The 26,661-nt window shown below is 38.2% G+C and overlaps 1 protein-coding gene across 10 annotated transcripts in view; it reads right to left on the reverse strand.

Annotated features, from left to right (window-relative positions):
• CNTN4 (contactin 4) overlaps window positions 1-26,661 on the reverse strand; it is a 985,842-nt gene that overhangs the window by 478,667 nt on the left and 480,514 nt on the right. For all 10 annotated transcript variants that reach the window (XM_055259613.2, XM_055259617.2, XM_055259612.2 and 7 more), the window contains one exon: window positions 18,089-18,231. In XM_055259613.2, coding sequence (XP_055115588.1) covers window positions 18,089-18,143 — 55 coding nt within the window. In that variant the 5' untranslated portion in view covers window positions 18,144-18,231. The remainder of the gene's footprint in view (window positions 1-18,088; window positions 18,232-26,661) is intronic.

Consider the following 26,661-nt stretch of genomic DNA (forward strand, 5'->3'; position numbering starts at 1 on the left):
TTATTTTATGGAGGTGAAAAAAAAGTTGAGAATGACACTTGCATTCTTCCAATGCCTACAAAATTCAGATATCATCTTTGTGGGAGGGAAGGAATGGCTTCAGTAGTCTTGAGTAAGGAAGAATTACAATCTAAGACACACGTTTGAAACACTGGGCTTATTACGGTAATAGCAATGGATGGCTAAAAACAGAAACAAGATTGCACTTTAACAGATCAGTGAACAAAATGGCACTTCAAAGAAAGGTAAAAATAAGGCACTGAAACTAAAGGAATTCCAAGTTGTGTTTTTAAGAGCCAACTGGGCTCCCTAAGATTTTAAGAATGGTTTCTGTGTCAAATCTCCTACTACTAATGCCGCAACTACTCAGCACTCTGTCAAAATACTATGGTGATTAAAGGATCTCCAGTCACAATAACTTTATATGCCAGGCCATTGCTGTTCTAGGGCTGCAGTTCAGGGGTTAATCTGGCCCCTTTATGTCACTCACTGCATGCTGTTATGGATGGGGAGAGGTAAGGAATAAAATGAGCTATAGTTTTACTACCTAGAAAGCTTTTCAACATCATTAAATTAAACCATAAAGGCAACAGCATTATTACATCTTAGCCCCAAACTGATTTACATCAACTTTTACCTAGTACGTGAATTAAAATACACAACAAATATTTACATATATGAAAAATGTAGAAAGAAAAACTGATCAGACACAAAAGTATGATTCATCTGGATCACTGTTGCCAGAATATATTATTATTACACTGGGGCATTACAGCATCCACTTTTTTTTTTTTTTTTTTTTTTTTTTTTTTTTTTTTTTAGAGCTGGAAGATGCTTCCTCTTTACATTAGCATTTCCAAAAATGCAAGATGCACAACACTGGCATGGGAGATAATTTTTAGATTGTACAGAGATCAGGCATTAAAAAATACTAACTCATGGCCGGGCGTGGTGGCTCACGCCTGTAATCCTAGCACTTTGGGAGGCCGAGGTGAGTGAATCACGAGGTCAAACATTCAAGACCAGCCTGGCCAACACAGTGAAACCCCGTCTCTACTAAAAGTACAAAAAATTAGTCGGGCATGGTGGTGAGAGCCTATAATCCCAGCTACTTGGAGGCTGAGGCAGGAGAATCACTTGAACCTGGGAGGCAGAGGTTGCAGTGAGCCGAGATCACACCACTGCACTCCAGCACAGACAATAGTGCAAGGCTCTGTCTCAAAAAACAAACAAACAAAACAAACAAACAAAATCTAACTCACTTAAGAATAAGTCACTCCTCTTTCACTTAATTCTCTTTGAGTTCTTCTGATTAAACTAAAAATAAAGTCTCACTTGGTGCCAGCATGTCTTTAAAACCTCTCTGACACTTGACAGTCTTACATTTGTGGTGAACTATCAAGGCTCAGGAACAGAGTCTTCTGAGGACATGCCAGGCTTTAATACATTTGTTTCTGTTGTCTTTATTTTTACGGCTACTTTTTACTTATAACAAGTGATACTGCTGTGATAAAGTTCCTTCAAGTAAAAAAAAAAAAAAAAACATAGTTAATAAAAAATTAAAGTGAATAATAATACAGGGAGTGTAGAGACTGGACAAAAATAGATGATAAAATTTTGGGAAATGCTGACCTAGAAAGCTCACTTGTGCTCCATCTCATTATTTACTTGTGCAGAGTCTGAAATAACGAGAGGCAGAGTGATTTGATCAAAGTCACAAAACCGGAAGGTAGCAAGTACGGTTCTAGACTCCTTGGGTTTCTATTACAATTATAGCAAGAAAAAAAGAAAGAAAGAAAAAGACTAAAACTCAAAAGTAATTTCTAATAACTAAAAAAAATTCATAATATTGATTTCCTCTTAAATTTATTTACTGAACTGGAAAACAAGTTTAAATAATACGAAATCCATAAACAATTATGAAATGCAATTGATAATCTTCTTAAATTCAACTGAATCGAGCACACAGCTGAAATCATAAGGGAGGTATAAGAAATCTAGAGAATCACCTTCTAGTCTGGTTATATCTAGTTAGACAAGTAATACATTAAAACCAAAGTTTTCAGGTAAATGAGAGAAGAGCATTCCCAAAGAGGTTGTCCAAGAACCCTGCTGAAGAACTAAAGAGGATAAGGGAGAATTTATTTCCCCTTGAAAATTTTTATTTTGCAAGGATCATTTGTGCGCAAATAATATTTGCCTGTCTTACCAGTACTTCATAACTTCCCAACAAAATTCTATAGAGAATAGCACATCAGGTTCTAGCAAAACCTGCTGACCCTAACAAACAATACTTCTGCATTTTTATTATGTACTCTTTTGCTCAGAAAAGATATGAATTTAATTTGGTTTGGTTTGTTCTTTGAATTATCATAATTCCCCTGAGAGTGGTGTGTCATATTTTTTTTTCTAGGAAGTACGTTGTTAGAGAATTTCACATTCGCCTTTAAAGAAGTACAGAAGATAATGTATATGGAATACGTTCAATATATGGATATATTAGCCTACTGAATTTTAAACAAACATAATCAAAACTTTACTCATTTTAACTCAGAGGGAAATGAACAGCTGGGGTTTGAAGGCATGTTTGAAGAAAATTTCATTGGCTATAAGTTTATATTCTAAGCTAAGATATAATTAGACTGAGAAAACAAAGGAGGGAAGGAGGAAGGGAGAAAGAACATACCAGAGTAAGTCAGGAGGAGACGTAATGACTGCTACTGTAGGGGCTGCAGAGTAAATACGGTAACAATTCAGAGATAAAACGTTGGGTGTTGGAGGACAGTTGTCTTCTTGGAGGGAAAGCAGAAATCACTATACTGTGGTTGCAGTTACAGAAATAAAGCAACGGGAAATGACATCTACACAGTTTAATCTGGTTGTCTCCACAGTCATGTAGCAAGTCAGTAACTGAGGAGGAAGCTATTGAAGGACTAGACTGAAGAGGCACTGGGACAGGGGACAAATGGTTTGAGTTTCTGCACAGAGACTATAAAAAGAAGAGTGTTGGTGGAGGGGTGCAGGCAGTGGCTCACGCCTGTAATCCCAGCACTTTGGGAGGCTGAGGCGGGCAAATCACGAGGTCAGGGGTTCAAGACAAGCCTGGCCAACATGGTGAAATCCCATCTCTACTAACAATACAAAAACGAGCCAGGTGTGGTGGTGGGTGCCTGTAATCCCAGCTCCTCTGGAGGCTGAGGCAGGAGAATTGCTTGAACCTGGGAGGCAGAGGTTGCAGTGAGCCAATACTGTGCCATTGCACTCCAGCCTGGGCAATAAGGGCAAGACTCCATCTCAAAAACAAACAAACAAACAAACAAAACAACAACAACAAAAATGGAGAATGTTGCAGTGGAAGGAACACGGTAGGGTCTGAAGCTAAGGCTGACTAGGACAAAGTAGGTGGGAAGTATCTGGTTCTGGGGAGGCCATGCTTGTGTGACCTTCAGCCACTTACTTAACCCAATTTAGTTGCCCCATCTATAATACAGAGGTACAGAGGTACCAATATTAGCCATATTAGAGCTACTCTGAGCCCAGTATAAATTATATAATGTATTTGAAGCATTTAACAGACAGGAAGGAGGATGGTAATTATTGTTTTTTTAAGCATTTATTATCTTTATTGATGAAATATATGATAAAAGTCACATAGTTCTAGTTACGTCATTCCTAGAAACACTGAGCCTAGCCTCATTAGCTTTTTTTTTCCCCCTCTGTATTGGGTTACTTTTTTTTTTTTTTTTTATTATACTTTAAGTTTTAGGGTACATGTGCACAACGTGCAGGTTTGTTACATATGTATACATGTGCCATGTTGGTGTGCTGCACCCATTAACTCATCATTTAACATTAGGTGTATCTCCTAATGCTGTCCCTTCCCCCTCCCCCCACCCCACAACAGTCCCCGGAGTGTGATGTTCCCCTTCCTGTGTCCATGTGTTCTCATTGTTCAACTCCCACCTGTGAGTGAGAACATGCGGTGTTTGGTTTTTTGTCCTTGTGATAGTTTGCTGAGAATGATGGTTTCCAGCTTCATCCATGTCCCTACAAAAGATATGAACTCATCATTTTTTATGGCTGCATAGTATTCCATGGTGTATATGTGCCACGTTTTCTTAATCCAGTCTACCTCTGATGGACATTTGGGTTGGTTCCAAGTCTTCGCTATTGGGAATAGTGCCGCAATAAACATAAGTGTGCATGTGTCTTTATAGCAGCATGATGTATAATCCCTTGGGTATATACCCAGTAATGGGATGGCTGGGTGAAATGGTATTTCTAGTTCTAGATCCCTGAGGAATCGCCACACTGACTTCCACAATGGTTGAACTAGGTTACAGTCCCACCAACAGTGTAAAAGTGTTCCTATTTCTCCACATCCTCTCCAGCACCTGTTGTTTCCTGACTTTTTAATCATTACCATCATCAGTAGTGAAAAATTTGCCTAGGACTTTTAAGTCATGTGTTGATGTAAAAACATCAGGTAAAATAATAATTATTTGTAGTTAATGACAAAATATTAGGTGAGTGATGTAGTATTTTCCTCTATTTCTAAAATTATCTAGTTCAAATATCAACAGATTGCCCAACAGACTTGGTAAAAATACAGAAAGAAGTGCTTATATACATTTTTTTCTATCTATCTATCTATCTATCTATCTATCTATCTATCTATCTATCTACCAACCTACCTACCTACCTACTTCCTATCTACCTACCTACCTACCACTGTAGAGAACAAAATACAGTTTTACCCTAAGACTAATATAATTAAACAAAATAGGCATCAATCTTGTTTTCTTCCTTCTTCCTCTTAAATGCAAATGATTATTTGATAGCGAGAGAAACTGTGACCTGCTCCCTTTTTTTTTTTTTTTTTTGAGACGAAGTTTTGCTTTTGTCATCCAGGCTGGAGTTCAGTGGCACGATCTCAGCTCACTGCAACCTCCACCTCCTGAATTCAAGTGACTCTCAGCCTCCTGAGGAGCTGGGACTACAAGCACCTGCCATCATGCCTGGCTAATTTTTGTATTTTTAGTACAGATGGGGTTTCGCCGTGTTGCTCAGGCTGTTCTCGATCTCCTGACCTCAGGTGATCCGCCCGCCTCAGCCTCACAAAGTGCTGGAATTACAGGCATGAGCCACTGCGTCCAGTAGACCTATTCCATTCTTAGTCAACTTTACAACAAAGCTAAACACCATCACTTTTGACCCTCCTACTTGGAAGAGTAAATACCTGGAAAATGACAGAAAGGCCAGAAGGCATGCAGCTTATGGCATTCTCTCTTTCCCTCCTACTCCCACAATTTTCCTTTTTTCTTTATTCCTATTGTGTAATTTAGGACCCATTGAAGGTAAAGAAGATGAAAGTGTTTTACTTGCACTGGAGCTCAGTGATAAAGAGAGGAGGCCATGCCCTTTTGCTATTAATAAATGACTACAATAGACATCATTATTAAGTGCTGACTATAGGGCAGTTACTGGGCTATTTTAAATGTTTTCTCAGAGAATTAAGCAATTTCCTCAAGCTCATACACTTAGCAACTATAATTAGAGGTAGGTTTTGAACCCAGATTTTTCTCTGCCCCAGGACCATGATCTTATCCATTGCGGGCTGTACCAAGGTAGCAGCTTCTGATACTGTAACAGTATGGTTCATTGACAGAAACATTGTATTTTGCCTGGATTTCTCACTTAAATCTGGCAGAACAGAGTTTGAAACAAATTGTGTCAGCCCACAAGATTATAAACTCCTTAAGTTCACAGACTAAATCACAGATATCTCGGTACACCCAACATCTGTCAGTACCCAATAAATTCATAGGTACTTAACAAATTATTATTAAATGAATAAACAGTTATTTTATTCATAAATGAATTAATAAATAAAGAATGTGTAAATATTTTCTAAGGAATTATAAGTTCTAGAGTTTAAAAAGTCATATCTTCTACAAATATTGTCTGCCACTGTATCAAAAACTGCAAGGGCATTCACCAAGTTCCCCAAAACCACTATCTGAAATCTTTTGACAAAGCCAATAAAATACTAAAAAACTCTTAACAAAATTCATTTCCATTTATATAGAGCTTAGACATGTTATAATGTAACTAGAAAAGCATTATCAAGTACAATTCAGGAAGACATTCTTACTATTTTGATTCAAGTAAATCAAACATTCCCAGTATCTGAAAGCAGTTAGCCATGTGAACTTGGGCAAATGAATTAATCTTTTTGCTCTTCGGTTTTCTCATCCTCCCCCAAGATAGGTTGGATGAGATGAGAACACAACTTTGACAATCTGTGAAATGCTCCCTGTTGAAGTAACATATTTGCTGCAATGAGTTGTTCTGTCAACCATGGCCAGATCTTCAAAGCTCCTTAGAAAAGAGCAGAGCAAAGCTTTCTTCTCTAGCTCAAGTTTATCCCGAGTTGTTTGTTTTGACATTTGTTTCCACTCCAAGAGGAATGCATTTCTAGTTGTGTTCATTTTTTTCTGGTATAGATGTCATGCATGTGGAAACAATATAGTTGAAACTGGGGAGTTTAGATTGATTTTTGTCTCTTTTTACTTAAGCAGCCCAAGCAACATATATATTGCTGCATTCGTACGTTTTAAATCTATTTGACATCATTCTTTCTTCAGATAGTCTTTCTCCATTAAACTGCTTGTTGTTGTTGTTGTTGTTGTTGTTGTTGTTGTATCAGAACTCTTTTTAAAGCATTGGTCTGGGACATAACCCTCAGGTAGGGGGAAGTTTAATTACAGACTCAACATGAATTTTTAATTTTGGCCACCAGGAGGTTTGGCAGGAAATGAAAAGATATCCTGCTTCCTAGGGATGCCAATCTAGGACAAAACTGAAAATAGGTGAAGTGACTGCCTATCCTGCATCTTCAAGATCACTCTCACACCACAGAGGCTGCCCTCCTTCTCCCTCCAGAAGTCTTAAGTCTCCCTGCTCTTGGGGTAGAATCCAATATCACACCTCAGGTGAATTAACATGAGAGAGTTCACTCTCTGAGGAAGGTTTGTGCTTTATTTCTTTTCTCTAATTAAAGAAGTTGCACATTGTTGCAGGGCAGGGTGATGCTAAGAGACCGGGGACTGCCCCTCCCCGCCCCCACCCACCCCATCCCAGCCACCTTCCATGACTATAAAACACACAACTGGGAAGCTCCATAACAGAGGAGTGGAAGACAGATTGGGATTACAGTTTGGGAAACTTGGAATCTGATTATGCCACTCATTATCTGTGGGACTTTGGACAAATCAGTGTACTTGTCTGTAAAATAAGAGAACTGGGATAGGACTATAATTATGTAATTCTGTTTATCATGTATCAGGGAATTTGGCTCTGAGCAACTCTAACTTCCTGACAGCAGACAGTGTCTCTCAGGAGACAGTAGTACTTTTTTTCTCCTCAGAATATTTAATTGTTTTTATGGAGATATAATTCACACATCATACAATTCAGCCTTTTAAAATGTACAGTTAAGTGATTTTTAGCATACTCACAAGGTTGAGTGACCACCACCACTTTCTAATGCTAGAATATTTTCATCAGCCTAAAAAGAAATCACATATCCAACAGCAGTTGTTCCTTATCCTCCCTCAGTCCTTGCTCTGGGAAAATACTATTCTACTTTCTGTCCCTATGGCTTTGTCTATTCTGGATAGTCCATAAATGGAATCATACAATATGTGGCCTTTGTCTCTGGCTTCATTCGCTTAGCATGGTATCTTCAAAGTTTGTCCATGTTGTAGTATCAGTACTTCCTTTCTTTTTATGGCTGAATAATATTACACTGTATGGGACTACCACATTTTTTACTTATTTATCAATTGATAGACATTTGGATTCTTCCCACTTTTTGTCTATTATGAATAATACTGTCATGAACATTTGTGTACAAATTACTTCTGTTTTGGCCAATGCAATTTGCAGGTTCTCTGGAACAAACTTTACAAGAGAAAAAAACTCTAGTCTTCACTGTTTTTTCTAAATACAAGACCCTGACATTCTCTCCTCTATGAAGGTTAGTCTTAAAGGGGATATGTTAAAACAGTATTTACCTTGCTCTTTGAGTCAACCATGACTAATACATCTAGAGTCCAGCTTTGCTGTTTATGTCAGCCATATAACCTTGAGCACGTTTAGTCTGCTCTCAGATTCTCATATGTAAAATTGGGATACTGATAATTTCTGCCTTACTTGTCTTTCAAGAGTGCTGAATGTGGTTCTCAACCTTTCTTGAGCATCAGAATCCCCTTATATATTAAAGTCTCTGAGGTCAGACCAGTGGATTCTAAATGGATTCTGGTCTGACCTCAGAGTCCTTAATGTATAGCTTTAGCTGAGAAAAAGTTCCCCTCTTTCCTTGTCTTCTTGGAGTAGAAACCCAGGCTGGTAAGATGCAGAAACACAACCCTTGGAGGGCTTGTTAAAACAAGGACAACCCCACTTGCAGAGATTCTAATTCTGTAAGTCTGAGCCTGAGCCCAAAAATCCTCATTTCTAATGAGTTTCCAGGTGACAATGATGCTGCTGGTTCATGAACTAAATTTTGGTAACCATTGGTTCAGAGTATTTTACAAGATGGTAACTAAGCTTTATGAAGATAGGTACTCAATTTCAATAGTTACCATCATAGCATGACAATTAAAAGCCCAGGCTTTGGACCTGGGCAGATCTAAATTTAAATGCTGCCTTGGACTTCTACAAGCTCTGGTTTTGTTGGTAGGTCATGTAACCCCTTATCTATGAACTTAGGATAATACCTCTCCCAGAGGGTTGCTTTGAGTTTAAGGGTGATAGTGCATACAAAACTGAGGTGCTGTATCTGGCATATAAATGCCCAATAACTTTTTACTCTTACTATTATTATTGCAGTTGTCTCTAATTCCTAACAGCCTTCTTAAATAGACTGGTCAGCAAATACCTTATAGACTCACAAGGACTGAATGAATTAAGGTCATTATTAAGTGGGGCTACATCATCCAACAAAGTTTCTTCATTCAGGTGAAATATCTGATTAAAATCAGCAAGGGGAGTTCGTGTGTGGAGAGGAATGGAAGATTATGGTAGAAAATGGAGTCTGTGCTGCAGCATATTCCAGTACAGTAACATTAAGGGCTTTTGTGTGCTATTTTCTTTATGTTAGTTGTTGTTGTAAAATGCATTTAAAAAGTCATCATTTTGAACCACTGGATCCTACTCTGTTTGGAACCCTATCCTCTTACAACTTGATACATTTCTGGAAGTACCATTATAGACACCTCCTCAGCTCTCTCCCACTGCCAGGCACCCAGATGGATGTCTCTAACTGGCACTTCTCCTAGCTGCCTTGCTGCCAGGAGGCAGACCCTAAATGTTCTGGCTGTCACCAACACCACTGGTTTGCTGCTGTTGCTGCTGCTAATGATGATATTAACAGCAACTGATACTTAGTCCTGATGTTAACTGATATCAATAACAACTGTTACTTAGTCCTGTACTAAGACAGACCTTCCTGAGTGTTCTACCCACAATTACATGTACATACACATGTATGTACATACACACACACACACACATACACATACAAGCTTAACCAATTTAGGTATTTGTTCTTCATAGGTATTTATTATTGTAACACCAATGTATAGATAAGGTCCAGATGTGCTGTAAACCCTGTTCTACAACCTTCGACCACCGAAGAATGGCCAGAAACTAATGTTCTAAGAAACTAACATGGCAACATCATCATCAACATCATTGTCACCATAATCATTATCATCGCCACAACAGGAACTATGTTTACCTTTGAACTAAGCTATTTAACATTTAACATATACATAAACATATATTTAACATTGAACATATATATTAAATAGCTTAGTTCTAAGTTAAACATAGTTCCCACATATGGAACCTCCGACATATGTTAAATTACTCAGTGAATAATAGCTCATTAATCAGTGGGTTTGCTAAGTATCAGATGCTGCACCAAGTGCAAAGAATATATGCATGTTCTCAATCCTTACAGATAGACTAAAGAAGTAAATACAGTTATTTTGCCTGTTTTACAGACAAAAAAAAGAAACCCATGACCTGGGGGATGACGTACCTTTATCACACAACTCATAAGTGGCAGACCTATCTATGTAATTTTGGAGTCCATATTCTCGACTTTCAGCTCTGCAGTGTCTCCAGCTGGTGTTTTTGGCAAGATACCAACTGCCAGACTGTTCCTGCTCCCGTCATCCTCAAGCTTTGAGGCAGCATCACTGATCCCACATTTAAACAGAGAATGATCACACAGGTTGACATTAGGTATACATAATTGGATTTTCACTTGTCTGTTTTTTTCCTGTCTTCCTAAATTGTTTCATTCAAAAGAGTTCTTCCATTTTCTTTCTAGATACAGTATGTCCTAGACTCTATCAGTAAGGGAGTTTTATTTATAGTTAAGACATCCAGCATGGCTGAGCATATCTAATGGACTCATTAACAATTTTGCTTCAGAAGAGGTCTTAAACTGAATACTTCTAATAACTTTTGGGTTGCGTGCTTGCTACTATATGTCCATGCCTATGGGGATACAAAATCGATGTCAGTTCCTCTATTTACCTCAACATCTTCATTACTGATTAACATTTTCCCACTGTGAAATGGATTCAAATACTTAAATTTATGTTGAAAAGAACTTTTGCATTTGCTATTTTTTATTTTCTGGGTATACTTCCCTTGTTTTTTTCCTTAACTGCCATCAAGGGAGTCACTGCTTTTTAATCTAGTTATTAGCTGTCTTCTTGACTAAGTCTTTCTACCACATGGGCTTCATTTTATGGCCATAGTTATGAGAGAGCACAGAGCAAACAGGAAATCCATGCTTTGGCTTCGGTCAGCATGATTGTAAATACACTAGGAAGTCATTTTCTTACAAACAGAAACAATAAAATATAGGACTATGCTTTGCAGTAACTAAATGAAAACTAACACTCAGCTCTCTTTTGGTCTTAATTGAATATTTGTTACTTTTGCAAGAATAGGGTAGTACTAGGTTGAATACATGGGTAGAACTGTGAATTATTTGACTGTTGCCTGTGTCTCTGTTTATTCCAGGGGAAAATGTGAGAATCTTGGGAATTGAAATATTATACCTTGCTGTGCAGTGAGGTCAAGCCTTGAAATGAACTTCTGTGTGTTCTCCATCCTGGTGGGGATAAAAGGGAGGATGCTTGAGGGTTGGTCATGTGCTTTAATGAAATATTCTGAGTAGGTAGAAAAATGGTGCTCATTGGGTCCTATCATCAACATTAACAAATACTGGGAATTCCTCTTTTGTGTATTTGCGCTCTCAGACTTAGAATAAGCCCAAACTTTAGACAGCCTACTTCAGTCTTAGTGATGAGACTTCCTGAGCCTCAAAAGCCTTCTGAAGACCAATGAGCATTCTTTGTATGTGTTCTGATTGCAGGTTTGTATATATTTTTTTTCTATCATAGATTCAAGCTACATCCTGTGATTGACCATTAAATCCAAGGGTCTTCCTTGCTCTATTTTTTTGTGAACACTCACCCATCTCAGAATGTCTCCTGTGAATTATACAAGAACTTTCTCCACTACATGCCCCCAGATGCAGATATAATAATGACACAGATTTTGTGAGCAAATCAACAAATGCTTGCATTTGGAGAGGATGCACTTTCTCAAAAAGAGATTAATTGCTGAAGTTGGTAAACTGTACCACAGAGATGGGAATAAATTTAGCCTCCTTAAAACCTAGATCAACTGAGAATGTATCAAGCATAAATTTTTGCGCTCATTCACAGAGAGTTTTTAAATGTCTTCACGCCTCTTGCCGCACATAAACATATGGAGCAGCCATTTTCTTCTTTCTTTCAAATGCTGCCAATGTGAACAGAATCAATAGCACATGGTAAAGCATATGACCTATGTGAAATTTCATATTAGTTGAATAGAATTCCAGGCTGAGCTCTAACCCTACTGGCATACATATCTTCCTCTCAAACCATGTGTACAGATAGAATTGTAAATTATTAGAATTGAACAGGACTCTAAAACCATCTGTTCAACTCCTTCATTGTACAGAAGTATAAGCTGAATCTTAGGTAAAATGACTTGCTCAACATCTGGTTAATAATAAAACAAGCAAATACTAAAAAGAGTAAAACTCCCTAATTGCAGGACCCACATAATATTTATAGATATAACGACACAGTGGTTTGTGAGCATGTATTATACAAATACATGCATACACAGACATATATAGATCTATTAATACATACACAGTCAACTCTCCAGTCATCTCTGTTAAAGCTGTTTTTTCCCACCTGGTTTTTTTCTAATTACTGACATGACCAAAACTAAGCTGCCTCTCTGCTATTAGCTGGTTTGGACTCCCCTAAAAGTAGAGGCTAAGAGCAGGACTTCCAAGCAGTTTAGTTTATTTAGGAGGTGATATCAAGAAGCAGAAGTAAGGAAGAAAAAAGTAGAAGGAGCTATTGTGGGAAACTGAGACTCAGTCCAACCGTGAACCTCTAAGAAATTATGTTAAATGTGCCTAAGAATTGACTTCCCAAAGGACAGGAGACAGAGGCATTTATCTACTGATTCTCATGCCCCCTTAGCTGAGGGCTGCCCCTAAGGACAGGGTTAACTTCCCATAGTTTTCCTTGCATGTGACTCAGATAAAGACTTGAGGCAGAAAAATACAAAAGGGGAACAGTTCTACCCCAGTTAATGGGCGAGGCGTGACCCAGTGTGGTGGCTCATGCCTATAATCCCAGCACTTTTGGAGGGCAAGACAGGTGGATCATTTGAGGTCAAGAGTTTGAGACCAGCCTGGCCCACATGGCAAAACCCCATCTCTACTAGAAATACAAAAATTAGCTGGGTGTGGTGGTGGGCACCTGTAATCCCAGCTCCTCAGGAGACTGAGGCAGTAGAATAGCTTGAACCTGGGAGGTAGAGGTTGCAGTGAGCCAAGATCGTGCCACTGCACTCCAGCCTGGAAGACAGAGCAAGACTCCATCTCAAAAAAAAAAAAAAAAAAAAAAAACAGTAATAAAAAAAAAAAGGGAGAGGCAGTGTTGCACCAAGATATAGACTTCAAGGCAAACAAACCAATTTTAATACTTTAGACATTTACATCTAATTTTTAAAAATGTGTATGGATTACCATCATAGGATGGCTAGTCCATAGAGTTAGCATCAAGGTGACTACAAAGCACCCAGGGTCTATACTACAGCTTGAAAATGGAGGTCTAGTTTCTTTCTCTCATGACCAGCCAGGTTGTAGCATTAATTCATTTGATATTTATTGAATTGCACTATGTGCCAGGCATTTCCCAGATGCTGGGAATATAGCAGTGAACTAAAAGGACAGAAATATCTATCCAAATAAACCTTACAGTCTAGTAGGGAAAGATATTTTGTATAAAAAGAAGAAAGCGGCTGGGCGCGGTGGCTCATGACTGTAATCCCAGCACTCTGGGAGGCCGAGGTGGGCAGATCACAAGGTCAGGAGATTGAGATCATCCTGGCTAACATGGTGAAACCCCGTCTCTACTAAAAATACAAAAAAATTAGCCGGGCATGGTGGCACGTGCCTGTAGTCCCAGCTACTTGGGAGGCTGATGCAGGAGAATGGTATGAACCCAGGAGATGGCAATTGCAGTGAGCCGAGATCACGCCCCTGCACTCCAGGCTGGGTGGCAGAGCAAGACTCCGTCTCACCAAAAAAAAAAAAAAAAAAAAAAAAAAAAAAAAAAAAAAAGAAGAAAGCAAAATATATCATTATTCAGATATTGATGAGAGCTCTGAAGAAAAATCAAGCAATAAAAGCATAGAAGATGTTGGTCAAAATAAATATTGCTATTTTAATGTATTTACTGTGTTCAGGAAAAGCCTCACCAATTAGGTGACATTTGAGCACAGATTTAAAGAAGGTTAGAGGGTGAGTCCTGGGGACATTTAAAGCAAGAGCATTCTTGACAAAAGAAAGTTAGTATAAAAGCCCTAAGGCCTAAGTGTATGCAGTATCATTTTATTTATTTATTTATGTATGTATGTATGTATTTATTTATTTATTTATTTTTATTTATTTTTTTGAGACAGAGTCTGGCTCTGTCACCCAGACTGGAGTGCAGTGGCACAATCTCAGCTCACTGTAACCTCTGCCTCCCGGGTTCAAGCCTCAGCCTCCCGAGTAGCTGGGATTACAGAGGTGTACCACCATGCCCAGCTAATTTTTGTGTTTTAGTAGAGACGGGGTTTCGTCATGTTGGCCACACTGGTCTTGAACTCCTGGCCTCAAGTGGTCCACCTGCTTTGGCCTCCCAAAGTGCTGAGATTACAGGCGTGAGCCACTGTGCCTGGTCTTATTTTTTAAATTACTTTTTATTTTTATACAATAGATGTACATATTTTTGTGATACATATGATAATTTAACATATTCATATAATTTGAAAAGATCAAATCAGTATAATTGGGATAACCCAACACCTTAAATATTTGTTTTTCTTTATGGTAGAAATATTAGAATTCTTCTCTTCTACCTATTTTAAAATATACAATAGTTTATTGTAAAGCAAACATTTGAAATAAAGTGTCACAAAGTGGTGGACTAGGAACTGCATCTAGCCTGCAGACCATTTTGCTTTGCTTCATACAGACTCTTTATTTTTACTTTTAAAACCAATTTAAATTTTATTCATTAACCTTATGGAAATCCTAGAGAATTAGGAGATTATAGATTAAAAACAAAAAACTGGGAGACCTGTCACAAAGGATTAGAGCCGGGCACAGATAATATTTTAGTGGGGCATGTTGTTTTCCAGTTTTCCACAGTCACTAGCATTCCCTGTTGCACTGTACATTTTTACTTCTGTAAGAGCATTTTACTCATTTGTTAGCTTCCTTGCTTTTTTGGGTAGCAGGGTTTTATGATCTTGAGTTTAAATTGGTTAAGAAGAAGAATAATGAAGCCAATTTTCATAGTGACTGAATTTTTAGATTATTGGCATCAATAGTTTTGTTTTATTAGAAAATTATTGCCAGACGCCGAGTCATTTGGCAAAAAAGAACATTCCTATTGTACCATAAAGTACTAATAAATGCCCTCAAATAATTAACAGATCTTATCAGATGCATCCCTTGCAGGATTAGCCTGCTTGTATATTTGGGTCCTGTCTTACTTGGGGAAAAAAAAGATCAGGAAAAGGCATACGTGAGATTCACTAATTATAGTAAACATAACAGGTGTAAATACATTCCTTGCCAAAAACTCACCAAGAAACCTCAGACTAAAGATGTATAGAAAAGTTATGGATGATACACAAAAGGAAAAGAATGAGCAGTTTTTTGTTTTGTTTTGTTTTTGTTTTTGTTTTTCGTTTTTGGTGAGATGGAGTTTCACTCTTGTTGCCCAGGTTGGAGTGCAGTGGCGTGATCTCGGCTCACTGAAACCTCCGCCCCCCAGGTTCAGGCGATTCTCCTGCCTTAGCCTCCAAGTAGCTGGGATTACAGGCATGCACCACCATGCCCGGCTAATTTTATATTTTTAGTAGAGACGGGGTTTCTTCATGTTGGTCAGGCTGGTCTGTAACTCCTGACCTCAGGTTATCCACCCACCTCGGCCTCCCAAACTGCTGGGGTTACAGGCATGAGCCACCATGCCTGGCCTAAAGCAGTTTAAAAAATCAAAATTCAGAGAGTGGAGTGCTATGTAAATTAATGAAATCAAGACAAATAGCAAGAAAACAAAAACATTAATTAAAGCTTGACTTTACCTACACTGAAGAAGGCATATGGTAAGGGAATATTAATGCCATGTAAAACAGGTCACAAAAAAGTCTCACAATCAATACACTGATTCTCTATAAAAAGCTAAGTGAATAAAAAAGATATAGTTACACACACACCTTAGTTGAGAATTCCCCCACCCAAGTTTTTCAAAACACTACTGAAGAGAGTGGTGGCTTCCTTGATTTTCAACCCTTTCATATCTTGATATTTACTTAGCACATAGGGTTAAATAAACATTTTGCTGTAGCCAAATACGAGAAATCAATTCACTGCTTTATGGCTTAAAGATTACGTTTATACCAGAGTCATTAAGAGAAGTTAAAACTCTAAAGTGTCAGTCGAATCCCTTAGGAGGGTCAAGGTCCCAGAGAAAAACAACTGAGGTATTAGAGCCTGGGCATACTGCTGGGAGGAAGATGAAGGTTCTGACCAGATGGGGGAAATAAATAATATCACTAAGAGGGATGCCAAGATGTTCACAGTCATGCAGTGGGGAAGATGTTGTGAACTCAACTAAGGCAAGAAGTTTGAAACATGAAGGTAGACTATTAAAAGATGTATAAGTAAATGAGGGTCTACATTTAGAAAAACATAAGAAGAATGAAAACAAAAATCTCAAAACTAAATTTGCAACCATAAACTTGCCAAATCCGCAAGACAACTAAAAGACCATATACTATGAACAGGCAAGACTATAGTCGGCTTAAGTTTAAATCTTAGCTCTACCACTTACTGGCTTTGTGAATTTGTGTAAGTTTCTTAACTTCTTGATGCTTCAGTAATAATATTAATATCCATAGTTAATACAGTAAAATAAATAATAAATGCTTACTTCTTAAGGGTTGTGGAAGAAAGAAATTAGATAAAGGATACCAAGTGATTAGCATAGTGCCTAGCATAGAATAAGTGATCTATGCATATTAGTACTACCATTATTATTTTTGATTTTATAGCAATTGCAAATAATCTACTATAACAAGTTGTCAGAAGTTACAGGACTCAGTTAATAGAGCTCTAAGAGAGCAGCAGCATGTCTGTTTTGATCAGGATTATATTCCCAGATTCCAGTACAGGGCTGGCTTGTTACACGGTACTCACTAATGTTATTTGAGTGAATGCATAAATCAAAGTAATGGTGATCCAAACGTCATTTTTGCTTCATGTTGTAAAAATGTAAATATATTCAGGTATCCCTCTTGGACTTGACACTCTGAATAACAAAACAAGTCAACTAGACTCCTTTCAAAGGGGCCTGGAATGATACACAGCAGCCCAAGCTGCAAACCAATTCCTGGTGCATGCTGGACTTCTGATGCATCAGCACTTGAATTATGTATGTCAACTGCTAGACTCATCTCTTCCAGAAAATGGAGAAAGCAATGCAGAGTATGTGTGAAGTTTTCTTTTCTTTTTTTATTTTTTTGAGACCGAGCCTCACTCTGCTGCCCAGGCTGGAGTGCAATGGCGAGATCTCGACTCACTGAAACCTCCGCTGTCTGGGTTCAAGCAATTCTCCTGCCTCAGCTCCCCAAGTAGCTGGGATTACAGGCATGCACCACTGCACCTGGCTAATTTTGTATTTTTAGTAGAGATGAGGTTTCGCCATGTTACTCAGGCTGGTCTCGAACTGTTGCTCGAGCTGGTCTGAACTTCTGACCTCGGGTGATCCACCCACCTCAGCCTCCCAAAGTGCTGGGATTAATGGCGTGAGCCACCGCGCCCAGCCATGTTTGAACTTTTCAAATCCCTTTTCTAGTAGTTGGCCATGAGTATATGGTAAAAACCTCCTGTGTTTTGCTTTCTAGTTCCTACTAAACTGTAGTACATTGAAATGAAAGAGAGAGTCAGTATCAGAAGATGGAGTGATATCAACAAAGACACTGAAAGAGCTGTCCAGATAAACGTCCATCCACTGAAATGAAAGTAGGCAACACTCCAGACTATATTGTCAGTTTTATTGCCCAATATCTCTGTGCGGTTGGGCACTGGGATAAGCAAAAATAACAACTTTCAAATTAAATAATGGCTCAAACGACTCTAAAAGGACCAGACAGACAGGTGAAACATCGGTGTCTGTCTCTGGATACAACACCATGAAAAGAGTCACTAAAAGTCCATCAGGAAGGTATATTCAACAGTCAGCAAATGCTAGTCATAGTAGCATATACTCTTGCGATTTTATCACTGCCATCTAAAGTGAAGGCCCACTTTTGAATTAGTGTGAAATACAGTGGCATTTCTAAATCAAAAAGTTTTAAAATGACACTCTACCTGCAACGCACAACATGAATGATTGCAGTACCAGCAGTTCCCATGGCAACTTCATCTTCAGTTTCCGAGGTCAAAGGGAGTTTCAAGTCCAATAACAAGTGAATAGAATCGCTGCTTCTTTTAAGTTTTGTAGAACCTTTAATCTGTGGGAAAGAAGAGACATTACAATGAGATTTGGGAATATTTCTCCTTGTGGTCTCTGCAAGTTTATCTTTACTCGAATATCAATAAAACTCACTTTTGGGAAGGTACCATTGGAGGGGAAGAAAGGGACATGTTAAATTATGAATATAAAGCAAATAAGCCTCCTATTGTTTTCTTGCAAATAATAATTGGGCAGGGATTGGAGCTGAGGTGTCCCTGTGGCTTCTGGGTGAAGACAAGAACAGTTTCTGATTAGGCATGAACCAACCTGAAGGCAAGGGAATGCACTATGCTTTGCAAGGTCCCTCTGTGTCCAGACCCTGTTCTTATTTATTTTCCTATTAGTTAAAAAAAAGCAAATACAGAACTGCCACAGAACAAGATAGGCTTAACACTGGTGGACCTCAGGTAGAAATTCCCAATTTTTCCAACGGAGTTATATCGTGTGGGAAAATTGTGACTACCCCATTAATTCAAACTTTTTTCTCCCCTTTGCCCCATGTTTCACTTCTAACATGCCATAGATGCATGCAGCTCCAGTGCCTAATGAGAGAAATCCAACCAGCTATCAGTAGCTGCCTACTAGGTTCATTTGGATATATCCAGAACATGATTAGGAACACTAATACTTCTGTTAGCCAAGAATACTGAATTAGAAGAATCCTGCAGTAAAGAGAGGCTACTCATTACCTTTACCAAAAGCTACAAAGTAAGTAACTGAGTGAAGCTGTGGGCAGACACTGTTATTCTGGGGAATGTCCTTGCTTAAGGGAACAGGTGCCTCTCAGCTTAAGCAGATGGATAATGTGGAACACAGATCCAGGGTTACAGGGGCATCTACAACTTTTCAAAGAAAAGTTGAAAATATTACTGTATTTTGAAAATCTCCTAAGTTTTAAGTATTGAAAATTAGTTTAAAATACTTTTTAAGACCAGGTGCAGTAGTTCACACCTGTAATCCCAGAACTTTGGAAGGCCAAGATGGGAGGATCTCTTGAGGCTGGGAGTTCAAGACCAGCCTGGGCAACATAGCGAGATCCCCACCTTTACAGAAAATTTTTAAAAATCAGCCTGGCATGGTGGTGCATGCCTATAGTCCCTGCTACTCAGGAGGCTAAGAAAGGAGGATTGCTTCAACCCAGGAGTTTGAGGCTACAGTGAGCCATAATCACTCCACTGCATTCCAGCCTGGGCAACAGAGGGAGACCCTGTCTCAAGAGAAAAAAAAAATAAACACTGTATGACTCAAGTAAAGCCAAATTTCCCTCTGGTGCTGAAGGATTGCAACATGAAGTTAGTAAAACAGAATTCTCAACTGTAGTTCCTCTCATCCACTCATCCCTTCTCCCACCCATCCTGCCAGCCCGCCATGTGTGAATGTATATATGAAGAATCTTCTGCTTGCCAGACGCAAGGTGAAGCACTAGGCCCATCAAGAGGAACAAGACACAGTATCTATCCTCTAGAGTCTCTTTATGCAGTAGGGGCTGTTACCGAGAATTTCATATAATTGCAATATGACATCCCGTTATCAAGGAAGGAGGAAACTTTTTGTTTGGCAATCTTCACAAAGGAGGTGAGCTTCCCTTGGGGTCTGAAAGATGAGCAGGGTGCTACCTATTCATCAGTTAATCAAATACACCAGAAATCTAGGGAACTGGGAGACCTCATTCTATTTACAACTCTGGCAGGAACTCGTTATGTGGTCCTAGGTAGACCACTCCACCTAGCCTCTCTCTGAATCCTGTTTCAAGGGAAACCTCCTGGTTAAGTAAATGAAACTTCTTTGAAAACTCTACAGCACCCTACACTGCCAAATATTACTGTGGTCTCAATTTGTTATTTTAGCTTTCATGTAAAAAATATATTATATTTATATTATTTTTAAATTGACAAATAATAATTGTATATATTTATGGTATACAATGTGATGTATTGATATATGTACACACTGTGGGAGCCCCAATATTTTTAAGCTGAAAATAACCTGGAGTTTCTCATCTTACTCCCACTTATAAGAAAAACACTGTGAGCAAACACAGGCTTACATGAAAACATGGGCCAACACAAGCTACTTAATAATGGGCTGTTAGCGTTCATTTAAACCATGTGATCACTGCAAAGCCTGTATGTTTACCAGGGAGCTAATAGAAAATGAACAACCATCATTAGAGAACTTGCCTTTCTTTTGTGCCCTTAAATAGCTTAGTTTCTGATAAAGCTGGACTTAATATATTGTGAAGACAAAAGGGACTCTTAACTTCTGATCTGCTGATGTGGCACAAAGCCGGGAGTATCTCTAATTGGATATGTTCAGATACTCTTCTGACATGCATGGTGATTAGGCCATTTTAGATAAACAGGATGTGCTGATCAATGAAAACTATTAATGTCTTAAGCAAATGATCAGGGTATTAATAATTAATTTTGTGAGAGAAATGTCATCTCGGACCTCAGGATTGATTTACAATGTTAAGCAGTTTCTTGAAGCAATTAAAATTAGCTTAGGAAATGCATCCAACTACATGATAAAGATTTAGTTCATGATATGATAGTATTTACAGTGCATGTTCTATTAAGGGCTGTAGATTTTTAAGGATGAAGAATTTCAAGAATCCTATTGGCACTTATTTACATTCAGGTAGGTAAGGTTCACCTCTGCTAATCAGAAATAATGGGGTCATGGACAGTAATTTGTCAGTGGGCAGTGGTAACCAAAGCATCAGGTTTTCTGAAGGGAGCTGAAGATTCATGAATCTCATGTGGGACTGTGGTGCAGGATACAAAGTTTCATAATTTCAATTTCTCTGTCAGAGTCAAAAAGAAAGCTGCAGGATGAGCCAAGAGTTATGGTGGCAATAGATCTCCCCTGCAGCTGTGAGCTCTCTCTGGCTTATCCAACGGTGGCTGTAGCAAAGGTAGTGTACTCAGCACTCATTCTGAGATCCTGCCCAAGAATGAGACTCATAAATCCTAAGAAGGAAGCCACACAATAAAACAGGCCTCGGTTGCTTTCTCTCATTGAGCCAGGAGATGAATAACCAAGAATTGTACAGGGTGGTTTTTTTTTTTTTTTTTTTTTTTTTTTTTTTCACATTCTTGCACACAACAAAACTTCCCTCAACCTTTCAAACAATTCTCATAGTAACAGTCACACTGAAGACCTCAGTACAAAGTGCTGAAAACAAAAGCATGAGTCAGTTTTCCCTTAAGAGTCCTGGTTTCCAAGAATCTACATGCAGGGCCTGGTCATGTATTTATCTGTTTTGGACACTCTGCTGAATTAAAATATTGCTGGTATCCAAACAGTACTAATTCAGCTCAACAAAAAAAGTAGTTGTGTTTACCATGTGGCAGGGACAGTGCTAGGTGTTGGGTTTGCAGAGGTTAGGGAGGTGTGGGTCTTGTCCTCAAGGAGCTCACCGTTTACTTGGCAAGAGGTGCTAATAAACCCAGTAATTATAATATGGTGCAATGTGTGTAGTAAGTTTATTAAGAACAAGATGTTAAGGAAGCAAAAGATTATCACTGAACTGAGCTGGGAGGTAGGGTAGGGCAGGAGTTTCAAGAAAGCTCTTCAAAGGGGCTACCATTTTGAACTGATTCTTAAAGGATAAGTAAGAGGGAGGAAGGCCATTCTGAGCCAAGTGACAAGGAAAACAAACTGGCAAGAAGCTGTGAGAACCTTCAAGTTATAGCAGTGCAAGATAATGAAAAGCGTAGTCTGCCGAATCTAACTTGTACTCTATTCCTAGACTTCCCATTCTCCAGCTGTGTGGTCCATCTATAAAATAGCAGCAATATACATATCTGCCAAACTTACGGTAAAGATTAGTGAGAATGCACAGAAAGCACTGAGCTTAGGTACTGGCACAAAATTGAAACGTCACAGCTATCTTTGTCAAAGACAGCACAGTGCAGCCTGAGTTTGGGAGTTACAGGCTGAGGGGGAAGAGGCTGGAAGGTAAATCACGAGCATGGTCTCCAATCATCTTTGAAGGTATATTAAAGATTCTGGACTTGAGGCCAGGCATGGTGGCTCATGCCTGTAATCCCAGCACTTTGGGAGGCAGAGGTGGGTAGATCACGAGGTCATGAGATCAAGACCATCCTGGCTAACACGGCAAAACCCCATCTCTACTAAAAATAGAAAAAATTAGCAGGGTGTGGTGGCACATGCCTGTAGTCCCAGCTACTCAGGAGGCTGAGGCAGGAGAATGGCTTGAACCCGGGAGGCGGAGGTTGCAGTGAGCCGAGATCACACCACTGCACCTCAGCCTGGGCAATGAGCAAGACTCCATCTAAAAAAAAAAAAAAAAAAGATTCTGGACTTGATTCTGAAGGCTACGAGGAGGGTGAGAATGACTTTCAACAAGGGCAATACCTAAAAAGATTTTATTTTCCTGTATGAAGATCTGCTTAAAATGCAATCCTCGAAGGACATAATATCTATTTTACCTTTTTGCTTTTCTCCTCTGGTTAGCAAGTTGACTACATCTCTAGTTACTAAGAATACTTCCAATAGAATATATTTTTCAAGGCCTCATGGCAGCAAGACAGAGTGGGAAAACATGGATTCATGCACACTGAGTTCTTCCTGGATTTACTACAAATTACCTAACTTTGGGAAAGACACTTAATCTCTGTAAACATGTTTGCTTGTTTGTAGGTTAGGGATCATGCCAGAAGTCCTATCTTTCTCACAAGTGTGCTGTGAAGGTCAGCTGGCTTGTTTTGTATGTCAGCATTAACTATCACCGTTGTTTAAACTTGGATTCAAATTCTACCTCCTGGCCCCCACCAAATAGATTTTTAACTTTATGAAGGTAGGAATCTTTGTATTCTTGATTGGCATTTAAGAGGCACATAGAATAGTGAACCACCAGAGCAGGCAGCCAATCAATAGCTGATATGTAAATGAAAGAATAAAGGTAGCTAACATCTCTTGTGGACCTGCCATGTGATCTTACATTCACTTCTTATTTAATCCTTATAACATGGCTGGGAGTCAGGCATCATCATCGTCTACAAAATTAGAGCCTTGGAAATTAGAATATGAGAGGCTATGAAACTTGTCCAAGGTTAAATATCTGGAAATCAATAGAGCCAGTATTTAAATCTGTGTCTTCATACTTCAAATACTGAACTCGTTTCTAAAGGTAATGAACTCTTCTAAAAGTATTGTGTCTTTTAAAGTGTGACATAACACCCTGATGGTGACTCCTTTCTCTCTAACTTGGCTTTTCATGTTGTCCTTCTGCAGAAGTGAAGCCAGGTGCCAGTAAGCCAAGGTGCAGAATCTGTAATACTCATAATGTAAAGGATAGCACAGGTTTCAGAGCTGAGACTTTGTCGGAAGGCTACGTTTCACTAGTGTTAATTCAGAAGTTTTTTGTGATAGCATAACTGTGAATAAGTGTCTTTCCTCCTAAGTGTAAGAACAGTATAAACATTTTCTTTCTTGCTAATTATTATTTAGAGTGCTACCATTCTTAAGGCAGAGATTTTTAAAAAGGATCATCTGCAGTTCCCATCTGTAGAGTTGAGAGTTTCCTAACTCTACAATCAGCTAGTGAGGGGTGCAGTCAATCACAATGGCGAGGAAGTGGGAAACAGAAATGAAAGCAAGAGATAAAATAGGCTTCCTCAGAAAGCAATATGCCAATAATTGTAAAGGAAAATGGCATACAGTAAAATCTTAATGTTCAATCAGTCAATAGATATTTGTTGACTGTCCATGATTCAATTGGTAAAATGCAAAATACAAAGAGTTTTGGGTCAAGGTCTCTGCCCACAAGGACACTACAGCTCAATTGGATAGAAAAGATTATTGACCATACAAGATAGTTTATATGTCAAATGAGTAGTACAGATCATCTATATGTCCTGTGATTATGGTAGCTAGCCTGTAGGTTCTTCTTGGGTAATGAAAATTCATATCACATCAGTCAATCAAATTAACTTGCTGGATTTTCTTTTACCAGCTTTATACTCTAACAGTAAAAACAGATTTTCATTCCTATAAGTGATATCTTTCAAACTTGACTGGAGATTGCAGTAAGTAGTCTGCTAGGAAGGAAGAGAAAATATGTGTTGCTTGGTTTTTATCATTAGATTATTTGTGCCAAGCATCTGAAAATATGAATAGAACAGTGCAAAAGAAGAGAAGACATAAGGGACCCTGATGATATATTCGGGAAGCTACATCTATTAAACAAGAGGCAGATATGTATAGGATGGAATCCCTTATTTAGACCATACTCACCTACCCAATGGTTGATTTAGACACTGTTTCCATCATAATACCACATTAAAGAGGATCTTGAGGAATGATGGAGGGTCAGCTAAGGTACACAGTTGCTCCGCATTTTAAAAGACTTTCCACTAGTGATGATTCTAACCATAAATATAATGCTTACGTTAGGCAGAAATCCTCTGAAATAAAAGCCAGGTAGCTAATGTATCATCATTTCACTTACTGAAGTATCTCTTCCATAGCCTGAGAGCCCACAGTTATACAGATTAATTTGGAAATGTCTTTCACTGAAATTTCTTAAAGTATATACCCACTACGGATTTCTCAAAATATACTCTCCCCTTATAGAAAACCTTATTCTACTTTGATGTTGGACCTTTATATTTTGCTACTGAGAAGACCCTCTTTAAAAAATGGAAGTAACCTCAATAATCACAGTGATATTTCAAAAGATCACTGGGATAAGATTCAGAATAACTGGGTTCCAGGCTCAGTGCTGTTATTTGCTTGCTGGACAAGTTTCCTCATGAATAGAAGACAGGACTGGGCCAGATTGTTTTTAAGGATTCTTGAAACTTTGAATTACATTATTCTATAAGAAGAAGGGTATATATGCCAAAAATATTTAATTAGTTAAATGAAGTAAAGACTATGTCTTTGTCATCCCCAGAGCCATTTGAGGCTTGTAACAATTTTTCGGATTATATCATCTTCCCATCCATTAAAATTGTTTTAGATATATTGCTTTTAAATTCTATGTATTAAACTGTTACTGAAAATTTAACTCCAAGCCACAAGTCCATATTCACTATCCACAGCCTTCACTAAGTAATCACTTATTGTAATTTTTTAAAGTTTTATTTAACTTTTACTTTTATTAAGGGAATGCTTGAACATAGCTTAAATACTAGCTGTTTGTACCCAGAGGGAAATATTGTCCAGGGGCAACAAACTGCTTTTCTGTTAAGTAGTTCAACGATGATAATTTGAAAAAATAACACGCTTATACTACTATTTCTTGATTTTTTTGTCTTATGTATTAAGTTCTTTTATAATTGATGATATTCAACTCTCTCAATCATTCCCAATGACAGACAGGCATACACAAACACAAACATACCTTGCTTCACTGTTGTCTAAACTTAGTTATAGCACATAATCTGGTAATTTGTTAGCTGAGCTTGAGACTATACTGCTTTTATTTCTTTTTTTTTATAGTATTTGTTTTTTGAGTTACTGTTATTTCCTCTTTAATAACAGGTTTCTAAGTATATACCACAAATTCATCCTAAACATTCTATCATAGCTAATGCTTTCAATATTTTCAAACACACCTTATAGTCCATCATTTTTAGTAAGTATTATTTATTTGGACATATAGATATTTAACACTTGAACAATTCAGTTGAAAAACAGACATGAATGGTTCTAGTCTTCTAACATTGTTTAGTTAAAAACAGAAGAGCCATGTATTCAAAGCTATGATGTTTTTCACAATTATCCACACATATGAAGCTTATGTATTTGTGAGAGTATACAGTACAACGTAGTAAATCAGCAACATAAAAGCGTATGTGATTAAACTGGTAAACAATGTTGGAGATAACGTAACGGTAGAATAAGTACAAAACAACTGGCGAAATGATAAATAATAGATACCATTTACAGAGCACTTACTACACGGTAGTTTCTGTATTATTTGTTAACTCATATAATCTTTAAAACAACCTTGAAGGTAAACAACAATATTAATTTTATGGGTTAAGGTGAAATTAATAAGTAGTAGATAGAACTTCCTCTGATTTTCCCTAAGTTTATTGTATACTTTATGCACTGACATGCATTTTTTTATGTATAGTTTGATGAGATTTCAAAAACTTATACAGTCATACAACCACCATCACCATCATGATGTAGAATATTTCTATCACTCCCAAAATGAACCCTTAGAATGCTCATAAACTTTTAACGGGAATGTAAATTAGTTCAGCCACCGTGGAAAGCAGTTTGGAGATTTCTTAAAGAATTTAAAACAGAACCACCATTTGACCCAGAAATTCCATTACTGGGTATATACCCAGAGAAAAATAAATCGGGCTGGGCACAGTGGCTCACACCTATAATCCCAGCATTTTGGGAAGCTGAGGCAGGAGGACTGTTTCAGTCCAGAACT

This window comes from Symphalangus syndactylus, chromosome 21 (assembly GCF_028878055.3).
Source record: "Symphalangus syndactylus isolate Jambi chromosome 21, NHGRI_mSymSyn1-v2.1_pri, whole genome shotgun sequence".
NCBI lineage: Eukaryota > Metazoa > Chordata > Mammalia > Primates > Hylobatidae > Symphalangus > Symphalangus syndactylus.